The sequence below is a fragment of the Anabrus simplex genome, chromosome 14 (genome assembly GCF_040414725.1).
Source record: "Anabrus simplex isolate iqAnaSimp1 chromosome 14, ASM4041472v1, whole genome shotgun sequence".
Classification (NCBI taxonomy): domain Eukaryota; kingdom Metazoa; phylum Arthropoda; class Insecta; order Orthoptera; family Tettigoniidae; genus Anabrus; species Anabrus simplex.
The window spans coordinates 99,603,439-99,618,236 of NC_090278.1; the positions used below are offsets into that span (position 1 = coordinate 99,603,439).

Below are 14,798 nucleotides of genomic sequence, written 5' to 3' on the forward strand. Positions count from 1 at the left end.
GATAAGTTTGCCCTGATATCAGAAGTATGGGAAAGGTTTATTTCAAATTGTCAGATTTGCAGACATGCCAACTTTCAAAAGTGAAAAATCAGGAGAAATTGGGCAGTTAATCGCGATGTATTACGACACATCACTGATGGCTGAACATGTACAAATTCATTATAATTCAATACATTAACAATTCTATTTGGCCTGTATATATATATATATATATATATATTTCATCATTTACAGGAGAATACTAAATACTGGACATTCGTGAACAGTAGGAACGTGTGACTTCTCATCTTTCAACATGGTGATCACATTACGACTAATTGTTGTTGAACACACCAGCTCTCTTCAGAAACATGGAACTAAATTTTTTCCCAAAGCACTTGCCTTGCTGAACTGATTTTAAGATTAAAAGTTTCTCCAAAGTTTGTTCAGACAGCAAGGATCTGGAATGTGTTTTTGTCTTTGTGACTTTGCTAAAAAAAAAAATTCACATTCTGCATTGCTATGTGGAATTGATAAAATAGCATCATCTTACAGAGTCTGTCTGTACATCATCAGCTGATTTTATCTGACCTACCAATGCCCAATGAACATCAATTATTCCTTTTGCCAGGTCTCTTTCTTCGAGCTGAAAGTTGCAGAACTGGGAGTCCAGAATATCAATTTCTTTATCCAAATGTTACATTTCACTAGTCAAAATGTTCGGACACTTGTTATTAAAAAATCTAAGGCTAGAAAATGATGCCTTACTTATAGCAGAAATATCTGCAACTTCTGCATTAATTAAAACTTCATCTTTAAATGGAAATTTGTGTACCATGCAGTCACACGATGAAGAGAAACACTTTCTAACAGACTTCAAGGTGTTCCCTATCATCAGATCACAATCATCCTTTTGATTTGCTGGAGTATGATAATCTACATCAAGGAGAGAGGTGGATCTTTTAATAAAGTGTGGTTTCACAAACATTCTTCAATAGTTCCTCCAAAACTGACATCAATAAGTGGATGTGCGGCATACTTGACTGAAGAGCTACGTTTGGATTCTCAAAGATAGTCATAAAACTTGAGAGAAAAAGGAAGAAGGATGTATGCAAATTTGATGAAAGGAACATGAAAAGTCGTTCTTCACGTGACAATGCAATGGCTCTTAGTGTCACAGCAGTTTCATCTTTTTTTAATGAAACTGATGACTGGGTTTTCCTTTTAACTGAGGAGTGAGGTAAAATGTTATGACAATCCTTAACCTTTTCAGAAAAACAAGACACATCTGCACTTAAACTGTGCTTAGGAATTTTGTAAGTCTTCAAAGTTCCCATCTGAGTATCCTGACTCACAATTTTGCTCCTGAATAAAGTAACCAAAGGATCCCACTGAAGCAAAATCCTATCTAAACACCTTTTTAGTGAGTAGGTACATGCTTCAGAATTTTCCTAATCTCTGTGTTGTGTAAAGTCTGAAATTCTCTGAACTTTTCTTTCCTCTTTGCTCTCCTTTCCAGATAATAAACTATATCAATTAGGAACGAGAAAATACTCAGAAAACACAAGATGCGTGCAATAAATCAAGAGTTGAGAGCGACTATTAATGGGCAAGAACTAGTGGTAGCAGGCAGAAATTGGAAGAGAATCTGGTCTGTAAATAGATTGATTGACTTAGATAGGAGGTTAAAAGAAGACGAAGAAAAAGTGAGTAGTGCAACGAAAGGTGGGGAAGTGAGGCGAGATATCAGTAACAGTGTGCAGTGTGAAGAGGGTCAGGGAGAGGTGCCAAGTGAAAAGGTAACCATAAGCAGTGAAGAAGAAAGGCAGGGGAGTGAAAGCAGTGAAGTAAGAGAAGCGCAGGGTAAAAAAGGTGACGTCAGAGGCAACCAGGGGGTGTCTCAATCTGAGTTGGGATAGAGGCATGGGCAGAAGGATGGGAAACGAACAGAGTTGGAGCAGAGGGAGAAATAGAGACTTAACGGTCATGTGGGGAGCTACGAAAAGTAATGAGGGTATTGTAACAAGAAGTAAAAACAATAATAAAGTGAGTAAGTAAGTAATTAAGGGCATGATTGTCGAAGAAGTAAGAGATGGAGGTGGTGTTTGTGGAGTTGGAAGTTATGATGGTATTTATTTGTGGAGGCTGAAATGTGGTGATGGAGAAGTGGTATGTAAGTTATGATGTGTTATATGAGGTGGAGTTGGTGTTATATTGCTGAAATGTGGTGTTGGAAGTTATTGAGGGCTTGGTATTTATGATTATGTGTTATGATTAAGTTAGGAGGTGTTATATTGTTGAAATGTGGTATTGGAGAAGTGGTGATATAAGGTGGTGGATGGTAGAAGGTGAGTGTTATTGTAGAAGAAGTAGAGGTGGTATATGTTGAAATGTGGTGTTGGAAAAGTATGGAGAAGTGGTGGTGTACTCATGAGTAAGTTGTAAGTGAAGGCGGTTTGGTATTTAATCTGATTATTTATTACTGAATTTTTTTGGATGGAGAGCCTATATGAGGTGGAGCTGGTGCTATATTGCTGAAATGGGGTCTTGGAAAGGGCGGAGATGGATAAGTTATTGAGGGCTATTGCTGAAATGTGGTATTGGAGAAGTGGTGGTATAAGATGGTTGAAATGTGGTGATGGAGAAATGATATGTAGAGTTATTGAGGGCTTGGTATTTATGATTATGTGTTATGATTAAAGTTATGATGTGTCATATTGCTGAAATGAGGTGTTGGAGAAGTGGTGGTATAAAAAATGGTTGAAGTTATTGAGGACTACTGTTGAAACGTGGTGAGAAGTGGTGTTATTTTGTAAATTTTAGAGTTTGTAAATTTTGATTTGGTGGTGTATTTGAAATGGAAACTGTGTCGCGTACTTAGTTAAGTATGTGGAGTTGGGTAATGATATGGGATTGCATGAAGGCAAGGTCTTTCTGTTTGTGTTAGAGTTGGTTGGAATGCAAGTGCTGAAATGCTGAGTGTTGTTGTTTGGAGTATTGATTAGGTGTAGGTCAGGAACAATAATGTGACGCAAGTGCAGTGCGCAATAAGGACACTTGATGAGCATGATAACATTGAGTAAGTGACTGCTAGGAATAATGCTATCATATATATATTATTATTATCATTATTATCTTTATCATTATTTCTCTCTTGATTATAGGAGTTGTCCATTATTATTATTATTATTATTATTATTATTATTATTATTATTATTATTGAGATTTGATTATTTTATTTATTGTTGTGAACATGGTGGCTTACGATTAGGAGTGGAATGGTGAGAGAAGAAGCATTATCATTTGGTTGGATCTTGGGGCCTTCAGGAGGTCTCCACGGGAAGGGCCGGTCGAGTCATCATTGGGTTGGCGGCCTTCTTCTCACCAGGGGTGATGACTCGGCCGGACGGTAGGTTATTATGTGGTGTTTGTTCTGTTTGTGTTTGTTTATATGGTGGAGTGTGGTGGCTTAAGTTGGATTATTTTATTGTGAACATGTATTTGGGGCTGAACGCCTGTTATGTTCATGAATAAATGATTATGATTATCATATACATTTACGGGCAAGCACGCCGCACCCTTCTCGGCAGGAAGATTAATTAGGTGACAAGAGCAGCCTACGATGATTATGTTACTATTTTCCCGCTTCAAACATCCTGCCACACCATTCTTTAATCCTACCATTACTGGAGCATTATCAGCACCAAGAGCTAGGCAGTTTTTTAATAGAATGCAGAATTCCCGAAAGGTTGAGAGCAAAAGATTGGCAATATTAGCTCCAGTAGCATTCCCTTCTAAATTAGGGACAGAGAGTAGACAACTCTGAATTTCATTGAGTTCAGGCCTAAAAAATGTTACAACAATGGGATATATCTTCAAGTCGCTTTTATTGCTACCATCAATAGCAACAGAAAACGCATTCACCTGCAAATGTGATACAATATTCGCCCTTTCCTCCAAGCACATTTCTGTAATGATAGCCGCTGTTTTCGTTCTAGCACACCCATATCGTTTAGCGATTTCCGAATCAGGAAACATTTTACGAAACAAAGGTCCGGCCTGATCGGCACAATTTACCGGCAGGTTATGTTCTACTATAAATGACGTAATTAACACCTCGGCATTCGTCACAGGATTTACATCTTGGTTTTTACATGAAAAGTTCAGTTTCTGGTTTCTTTCTACACATTGGGCACTCCCCTTATGTTTTTTCGTTTGCATATGCTTGAGTATATTGCATTTCCCGCCATGTGCAACTGAAAAATCACACCTATATATAGTACAGAATGTGAACGTTCGTCCCTTTCTCGGTTCACTCAAACACGGAAACTCTTCCCTATAAGCACTTTTAAACACTGCATCATATTTCTCTTCTGAGATTTTTGCCAAAACAAATATTAAGGCACAACACGAGCACTTCTGCAGGTCTTGTCCCGGGTAGAACGACTATGGTGTGCTACTTCTGAGGTTAAGTTACTCCAAAGAGAATGACTGTATTATAGACCAAAGAGAAGTAGTGATGGGCGATATTTCACGAACTGTGATTTTTTTTACTGATATCAATAAATCGCGAGTAAAGACTGTTACTTTCTACGCTATCACTGTGATCAGTCGTGATTTCACTTCAAGTGATCATCGTGCGCCCTCTTAACTCCATATACAGAACTAGAATGTTACTACCTAAACTGTGACTGTGATCAATGTTGTGACTCTATTATAGCGTAGGCAACGGTTGTGACAACGACATTAAAGATATATCGTTGGGTTGTGATCAGTCGTGATATCACGACACGTGCTGCCGCAACGATATCCACGCGAAGCGATGCGTTCAAGGAAGCAGCATCGCCATGATTACCAACAGTATGGACATTTGTTGATTTCATTTTTTAAGGACGTCAACATATCGTTCAGTATATAATGTATTTGTAGGAATTGAGCACATTCCTCCCGAATATATTAACAACTGAAACACTTATAATCCTCGGCATCGCTTGCAATATCAGTTTCAGGAAATTGTCAGTTGACTCGCAGTGTGGTATTATTCTTAAGCGCGCGTTCAAAAAAATCGTGGTACACGGGACTCTCCTAGAATAGTAACAAACATGTATTTCTCCTGTATTTTGGAATGCCCGGGGGCATATTGTCACTGGAGCTCAATATTAGGAGGCAAGTTGACTGAAATGGTGTTTTCTAGAAAAAGGAAGAACAGTGACCTGTAGTAGTCCTTTAAAGAAGTGGATGAAAATTTCACATTATGTAATATGTGCAAACAGAAATTGTCTTAAAAAGAAGTACTTCAAATCTGAATAAACATTTGGAATGCAAGCACCTCTCACTTGCTTTGCCAGAAAGCAGTAGTCAACAATCGGCATGTATCTGATGATACAGACCTGGGATTTTAGACTTAAAAAATGTTTTAGGCACCTAAAATGGCCTTTTAAACAAGTAAATAGGTTTTTAAAAGAGAATATAGGCACTTCAAATATGCTTTAAAAATAGGCAGAAAATAGACTTTAAAATATGACCATATAGACCTACACTGTAATGTGATTTTTTTTTTTTTACGTTAAGCACAGTAATGTGGTATAGGCTACCTTTTCTAAATAGGAATAGTTGCAAAATGAAGGCATAATTAAACAGGCGTTTATTACAAACAGCTGTTTAGGAAACAAAAAATTTTCTTCAGTACTGTACTAAAATTAAATTCAATGCGGAGTACTGGTATGCGTATTTATTTGTGAGGAACATTCCTACTGCACTTTTCAGTTGTAGTTTGCTTTACAGTACATAACATAATCTTCTCCAAATTTTCCACAGTCAGGCTGCGTCTTATGTCTGTTAAAACAATTTTAAAAGCAGAAAAAATGTGCTCTACACTCACAGATGTTGGAGGGGCATAGCAAAATTTACCTACATTTTTCAGTTCAATTTCACTAGGTAGGTCTACTTTTCCCCATCCATTACCTGATATATCCTTTCCTGCACTGAATCACCTAGATTCTTGTGCAATACACTAGCCCACCTGTCTTTTATTTTATCCCTTACTTTACCCCTAGTACTTTGTATAATATTCTCAGCTTCCTCAATTACAAAATATATCTGTTTGAGACTCTACTTTTTTTTCTATTTTTGTAATGATTGACTGGAAGAAATGAAAAATTTGCCTGAATATATGCAATGGCTCTCTGAACACTGGAATAATCCTTCAGCAGATCTTTGCCCATACGACACACATGCAGAGTTGTCTGTTAGAGGCATATTGTCTATCACAGATGTTCCATATAATACAGGGCAGCTTCCATTGAAGAACCCAAACGGCTGATGATTGGTGATGGTGGAAAAGGAATAGAGGGAAATTTCTCTCAGAAGATGGCTATTCTTGATAGAAGCTTACAGATCACTCTCTTCGTTGTTGAAATCAGATTATTTACTGCAGGCAACTTGGCCCTAACTATTTCTGTGAGTCTGTGCAAGGCATGGGCCATGCAAGTAACATGAACATTAAAGAAGGGTGGAAAGTTTTAACGAGAGGTAGAGTAGCAATCATGTAGGAAGCAGCATTGGAGACAAGGAGAAGGTCTTTATAATAATCAACACTCCCAGGATACAACAACTGGAACCCCTTGTTGATGATGTACACAATGCTTTGCTCTATTTTCTGAAGCTGCTTAGAACAAAGGAGAGCAGTAAATGCCAATTGGGTTCCAGTTTTCCTACTATAAGATTAGCAATGTACCTGCCCACAGAGTTGCTGGTTTTGTCCACATACAGCCCTATGTAAGGACTCCCAAATATCCTCTGTGACTGGCAAAATTACCTCCTATATCTAAGTAGTTTTTCTTTAATGTAGATATTGAAAGTATGTGTTGTTGGTGTATTTCTGTAAACAAATCTCTGAAAACATGACTATGCACAGAATTCCAGGAGATATTTTCAGCAACTAGGGCTCTAAACATATGAGCACAGAAACTACCGTGCATTGTGGGAGGTATACTTTGTGTGAGCAGAGTCTGTCCAATGTTACTTTTCATGGTTGATTTTGCTTTGTGACTCGCACTATCAGCATGCTCTTGTGAAATCTAAAACACAATAATGTGATGAAAATTACAGACTAGGATAAGGAATAGCTAATGAATAAAATTTGTAATTCTGAATTATTTCATTTAAACCACTATTACTCTTAAGTTAATTAAGAACAAGAACACTCCAGGCCTCTAAAGGTCTTGGCTTTCATTTACAGCTTCTGCTCAGCTCTAGGCTTGCAGATATTAGATAGCCGTGTGGTCAGCACGTCACATCCCTCAAGTGTATTGCCGTGCCTCTGAGAGCGCTGCTCATTGTAGCTTCCCAATTGCCCTCACGCAGCTGGGTCAACGCCTTTCCATACCATACATTTTTCTAAATTACTGCCGGTACTATTATCTAGGGAAAGGTGCACTGGTATCGTTAACCTTACATTAGGTGGCTGAGAATAGTCATTCATCATTATATTTTTCACTTGTGCCAGATAAATGTGTAGAATTTCATTTCCTAGCACATACCAAATAATCGGTTAGAGTATAAAACACGACTGTTGCCAATATTGATCCTATTTTTTCCTTCACATATTGGCTGAACTTCGGCATGTCTACAAAAAAAGAATGTAAATAATAAAATGCTTATGTTTGTACGCCTAGAAGTAAATTGGCAACGACTGTGTCTGTAATGCAACCAAAATGTAGGCTGTTTATTAAATGCAAAACCTTAGGTGGGTGATTTTCTTATAAATGTTTACACAGAGATAGCCTAGTCACAATAACAAGGCATTCTCTTGATCACAAGCTACAAATAACAAGCAGCACGGACGATGCGGTGATTGTGATCACGTCACGACTAAAAATCACTGATATCAGAAAATCACGATATCAAATCACGCTGTGACTCACAAATAGCGGTATCGCTCATCACTAAAGAGAAGCACATGACTGGCCACTGTGCCCCGTACTGCCATATGATATCATTATTAGAACTACTATCGACCAGCCATACTCAGCCATATATCGATAGAACCAGGAAATCTGTGGGAGTTTAAAATAATACGAAATTACGGATATTGCTCTGAAAATCGGGAGATTGGACCCGGCGATCGGGAGATCGAGAGGAACGATGAAAAATCGGGAGTCTCGCGTCCAAATTGGGAGACTTGGCACGTCTGGATGTGCTATAAACCTGGAGCTTGGATTACAATTGATGAGCAACTGTTCTCCAGCAGAACTCACTATCGCTTTTTGCAATTTATGGCATCCTAGCCTGACAAATATTGGCAGAAATTCTCGACGGCCATGGATAAAGTATCAAAATACATCTTGAGTGTATTTCTTTATCTAGGAAGGGATGCACAGAGCCAAGAAAATGTGCATTCACATGATTATGTTGTTGAGAAGTTAAGGCCCCTTTAGGAATGTCACTTGCAACAGTTTTTTTTGTATCACTGCAGCAGCTGAAAACCTGAAATCCCAGGGAACCAGTGTTTTTGGCACAATAAGTCACTTCCAGTGGAAGTGAAAACTTCCCAGGCACAACTTCTAAAAAGGAATGATATAACTTTAGAGTATTTATCAAGGCAAGGTCTGTAAGAATATACATGAGCTCAGTTCACTTCATCCAGATGTCCAGGTGGGGACGGACAGAAAGAAAAAACCCAACACTGTGACGTGTTACAACGGAACTAAGTACGGAGTCAATGTTGTTGACCAAATGGCCAGAAAGTATACCGTCAAGCCAGTTGCACGCATTCAGTAATGTTATCGATTTAGCAGCAATGAACGTTTTGGTGTTGTACAAATATCAAGATCTTGCAAAGAAACTTTCTCCTACAACTTGCTGAGGAATTTACTGCAGCAAACGATGATAATGATATGCCAAAAACACAGGAAATGGCAACTGCACAACAAGTGCAAGAAGGACATGAAAGGTGGGCAAGACTTGTATTGGAAAGGAGAAAATCGTCACCAGTGTAGAATGTCTATAAGCTTTTAGGTTGACGATACTGTGCTTCATCATGTGCTCTTCAGACCACTGACGGATGCTTACATAGGTTCATGAAAATAGAAAACTTTCATTTTGTGTTCATATAATATCTGATTGTGACTTTTAGTTGATTTTACATTCATTTATAACTGAATTTTTGATATGGTTTAGAACATAACATTTAATATAATATTCAATCAGGAAGATCATCATTGCTATTTATTTTCATTGTAGAAAATATATCTCTATCCAGAAATAATTGAATACGACTTATATACCACTCAAGGGTCATTTTTGACCCCTCTGTCTTTCTAGTGTTAACCTGCCCATACAAGGTTACAAATTCTCTTTGTGATGATGGCGACTCTGGGATGATGGACGAAGGAAGTTTAAATAATGCAGTTGTTCATGTAGGTTTTTACTTCATTGTTGTGTAAAAAGGACAATTTTATAGAATGATCAAAACTCTTCATTTTTAATGTGTGTTGAATTTGTAGTTTAATTGTAAAACTATATTTGTACTGACAAGTAAAATATGAAATTCTGTACTATTATAATTAAGTTTCTTGTGCTGTTTTCCACTGGCTATGACTTGAACTGACGTTTGCAACTTCAATGTCCTGTGCACTTTGTCAAATGCTCCAGCTCATTTTCTGGCTTAGCTAGGTCAGAGAAACAATTCCACAGGTCGACTGATGGTAATTCTCAAAGTTTTTGACCACTTCAGAATTGAATGCTACAAAGATGCATGCTTGAATCCAATTGGGTCCGGAATGTCTACTTGCAGTTCAATCTCACACAAATAGGAGGCTGTCACTGGCTGCACCTGACCACGATGTTAACCTCCAAGAGCGCGAGTCAACACAGAGTGTGCGTGTGCCGAGAAATGATGCCTTACTTTGAAAACTCCACTATCTGTCAACTGATACATTAAACATGATTGTAAGTGAAATACTCTGGGCAATATATGCGTTCTACCCAAACAGCATCTTAACCATTTTTTCTTCCATGTGCCCACCGTTGAGGAACATATCTGTATGTTAAAACAAAAACAGGAAATCAAATCAAGAGCAGGTGAGGTAGGACAAGTGGGAAGGAATAATGTGTAGAAAAATGTGTTGGAAATAGAACAAAATGCAAGATAGTTATGAGGCGAAATACCACAAGAGAAATGTCCAGCTTCAACTTCTGAGGGGAGATCTTTATTTAAAGTGAGAGTTTTGGAAAAAAGAAATCAAACCAATGAAAAACCAGACACAAAGGAGAACTTACCAATAAAATCTCTAGATTGATGGTTTTTGTTTCTTACTTGTTGTATATCCAAACAATAGGACTGGGAAGGAATTCTAGAAACCATTCTCAGCAAGTTCACAAACCAGCTTTTAAACAATCTTCACATTTTTACACTTCGAAGTGTGGATGGTTTGTAGAGTTCTGAGCATCACGAAGGGCAGCTTGATGTGAAACCTGAATTCCTAAAGGCCTGTTCGTTCCAACAGTAAGAAACCACACTTTGCTGTCATAAGTTTAGATAATTCAGTACGGGCTGTACTAACGCAATTCAGCAAGTCTAGCTAAAGATTTTAAAAAAGCACATAAGCTTGAATTACTTTTCACATCCTCACCTTGTAGACATTGTACGCATTGATGGTGGCGTCAAAACAGGTGTAAAGGTCGTTGAGCAGGTCCACCACCTCGAAGGGGGTGCTGTAGGCAGATATGGTGGTGAAGCCCACGATGTCCGAGAAATAGATGGTCACCTCTCGGAAGTCTTCGGGATCCACCGGCATGCCCAGCTTCAGCTTATCTGCCACAGAGCTGCAGCACACAACACATGACCTCAACTGTTTGTTATTTATGTTCCGTATAATTTGGGAAATATCATTATGAGTCGTCTCAATGTTATTATTTATTTGAGTAAATTAAGAGTTAACAGCTTATTCCATTATTAGAGTCATTACCCTATCATTTTCAGTGAACCAGCAAAACTGGAGATTCATCAGCTTGTGATCAAACACCCTCGGAACTAGAGAAGATTTTCCACACTAATTAATTCATTGTTTATTTTCTGTAATTTCATTACAGTGGTGCCCAATTTTATTTTCAAAGTTATTTTCATTTGGCACAGTCTGTAAATTTAAGCAAATGGGGAGGAAAATCCTTTTCACTTCACCCAATAAATTTAATCATTCATATACTTTCTTATGAGAATTTCAGAATGTCACTCAAGCGTGTACAGACGTCTGATGTGGAAAGACTCTATAAGCTCACAAGTACAAGGTGATTGGCTGCGTTAGGCGCTTGCTATGGAAGATGACATGTATTACAGTTTGTTCCATTATAAAACAGAATCTGACACAATACAGTAAATTAGCTAAACTTGAAATTCTTGAATTTACTTTCATTTTAAAATTTGTTTTATTTAACAATTATTTGGTGTGGGTTACTGCAGTCACGTCCTAGTTCGTGAACCATGGGCAATGGCTGAGTGGTCCTGAGAGTCGGGATACCAGTTGCTATGGAATGGGAGAGGGCATCTCGGACCTCCTTGTGCTCAGGCGGCTAGGACTATACAATCCACCGGTGGTCCATAACCCGTTAGAGGAGAGATCCTCACTTGGACTATGTGCAAGTAGGGTAGCATCCTGCTTCATGAATTTACCGAGCTCAGAACACTTTAAGCAAGCCTCGGACCTATGGGAGTAACAGAGTCCCACTCCCATTTGACAGGCGAGGGACTCCTTGGAATTCGATGGGGAGCTATCAATATTAATGGGGCTTATGGAAGAAAGAAAGTAGAACTGGCTGAGTCAGCAAAGAGGATGCATCTGGATGTGCTAGGAGTTAGTGATATTCGGGTAAGGGGAGATAATGAGGAAGTGATAGGAGATTATAAAGTGTACTTGACGGGTGTTAGAAAGGGAAGGGCAGAGTCTGGGGTAGGGCTCTTTATCAGGAATACCATTACACGGAACATAGTTTCTGTTCGGCACGTAAATGAGCGAATGATGTGGGTAGATTTGTCAGTTGGAGGAATTAGGACTAGAATTGTGTCCGTGTATTCACCATGTGAGGGTGCGAATGAGGATGAAGTTAACAAGTTTTATGAAGCATTGAGTGACGTCGTGGTCAGGGTCAACAGCAAGGATAGAATAGTGCTAATGGGCGATTTCAATGCGAGAGTTGGAAATAGAACTGAAGGATATGAAAGAGTGATTGGAAAATGTCGGGGCGATTTGGAAGCAAATGGGAATGGGAAGCATATGCTGGACTTCTGTGCTACTATGGGTTTAGCAGTTTCGAATACATTCTTCAAGCATAAGGCTATTCACCGCTACACATGGGAGGCTAGGGATACCAGATCCATAATAGACTATATCTTAACAGACTTTGAATTCAGGAAATCTGTTAGGAATGTACGAGTTTTCCGGGGATTTTTCGATGATACACACCATTATCTGATCTGTAGTGAACTAAGTATCTCTAGGCATAAGGAAGAGAAAGTGAAATCTGTCTGCAAACGAATAAGGGTAGAAAATCTCCAGGATGAGGAAATTAGACAGAAGTACATGGATATGATTAGTGAGAAATTTCAAACAGTACATACTAAGCAGGTTTAGGATATAGAAAGAGAATGGGTGGCATACAGGGATGCTGTAGTAGAAACAGCAGGGGAATGCCTAGGAACAACTGTGTGTAAAGATGGGAAAAGGCGAACATCTTGGTGGAATGATGAAGTGAGAGCAGCTTGTAAACGTAAAAAGAAGGCTTTTCAGAAATGGCTCCAAACAAGGGCCGAGGCAGACAGGGAGTTATATCTAAACGAAAGAAACAGAGCAAAACAAATAGTTGTTGAATCCAAAAAGAAGTCATGGAATGATTTTGGTAATAACCTGGAAAGGCTAGGTCAAGCAGCAGGGAAACTTTTCTGGACAGTAATAAAGAATCTTTGAAAGGGAGAGAAAAAGGAAATGAACAGTGTTTTGAGTAATTCAGGTGAACTCATAATAGATCCTAGGGAATCACTGGACAGGTGGAGGGAATATTTTGAAAATCTTCTCAACGTAAAAGGAAATCTTCATGGTGGCGTTGCGTACAATGGAGCTCATGGGGAGGAGGAAAATGATGTTTGTGAAATTACGCTTGAGGAAGTGGAAAGGATGATAAATAAAGGCCATTGTCATAAGGCAGCAGGAATAGATGAAATTAGACCTGAAATGGTGAAGTATAGTGGGAAGGCAGGAATGAAATGGCTTCATAGAGTAGTCAAATTAGCGTGGAGTGTTGGTAAGGTACCTTCAGATTGGACAAAAGCAGTAACTACACCTATCTATAAGAAAAGTAACAGGAAGTATTGCAACAACTATCGAGGTATCTCATTAATTGGTATACCAGGCAAAGTATTCACTGGCATCTTGGAAGGGAGGGTGCGATCAGTTGTTGAGAGGAAGTTGGATGAAAACCAGTGTGGTTTCAGACCACAGAGTGGCCGTCAGGATCAGATTTTCAGTATGCGCCAGGTAAATGAAAAATGCTATGAGAGGAAAAGGCAGTTGTGTTTATGTTTCGTGGATCTAGAGAAAGCATATGACAGGGTACCGAGGGAAAAGATGTTCGCCATACTGGGGGACTATGGAATTAAAGGTAGATTATTAAAATCAATCAAAGGCATTTATGTTGATAATTGGGCTTCAGTGAGATTTGATGGTAGAATGAGTTCTTGGTTCAGGGTACTTACAGAGGTTAGACAAGGCTGTAATCTTTCAACTTTGTTGTTCGTAGTTTACATGGATCATCTGCTGAAAGATATAAAGTGGCAGGGAGGGATTCAGTTAGGTGGAAATGTAGTAAGCAGTCTGGCCTATGCCTATGACTTTGTCTTAATGGCAGATTGTGCCGAAAGCCTGCAGTCTAATATCTTGGAACTTGAAAATAGGTGCAATGAGTATGGTATGAAAATTAGCCTCTTGAAGACTAAACTGATGTCAGTAGGTAAGAAATTCAACAGGATTGAATGTCAGATTGGTGATACAAAGCTAGAACAGGTTGATAATTTCAAGTATTTAGGTTGTGTGTTCTCCCAGGATGGTAATATAGTAAGTGAGATTGAATCAAGGTGCAGTAAAGCTAATGCAGTGAGCTCGCAGTTGCGATCAACAGTATTCTGTGAGGAGGAAGTCAGCTCCCAGACGAAACTATCTTTACATCGGTCTGTTTTCAGACCAACTTTGCTTCACGGGAGCAAAAGCTAGGTGGACTCGGGATATCTTATTCATAAGTTAGAAGTAATAGACATGAAAGTAGCGAGAATGATTGCTAGTACAAACAGGTGGGAACAATGGCAGGAGGGTAATTGGAATGAGGAGATAGAGGCTAAGTTAGGAATGAACTCGATGGATGAAGCTGTACGCATAAACCGGCTTCGTTGGCGGGGTCATGTGAGGCAAATGGAGGAGTATAAGTTACCTAGGAGAATAATGGACTCTGATATGGAGGGTAAGAGAAGTGGAGGTAGACCAAGACGATGATGGTTAGACTCGGTTTCTAACGATTTAAAGATAAGAGGTATAGAACTAAATGAGACCACAACACTAGTTGGAAATCGAGGATTGGGGCAACGTTTAGTAAATTCACAGAGGCTTGCAGACTGAACGCTGAAAGGTATAATTTAGAATATAGCAGAAATATTTCACAGTAATATTTTCAACAGATTTCAATTTTGGTTCAGATAAATAGATGATACTACAGTATATTTATAATGGATGAGAACTTAGTCGACGTTACCACTACCCTTTCAAACTTAAACACAC

The 14,798-nt window shown here is 38.8% G+C and overlaps 1 protein-coding gene across 2 annotated transcripts in view; it reads right to left on the minus strand.

Annotated features, from left to right (window-relative positions):
- LOC136885430 (retinal guanylyl cyclase 2) overlaps positions 1-14,798 on the minus strand; it is a 301,136-nt gene that overhangs the window by 36,116 nt on the left and 250,222 nt on the right. For both annotated transcript variants that reach the window (XM_067157975.2, XM_067157974.2), the window contains exon 17: positions 10,614-10,806. In XM_067157975.2, the coding sequence (XP_067014076.2) occupies positions 10,614-10,806 (193 nt within the window). The remainder of the gene's footprint in view (positions 1-10,613; positions 10,807-14,798) is intronic.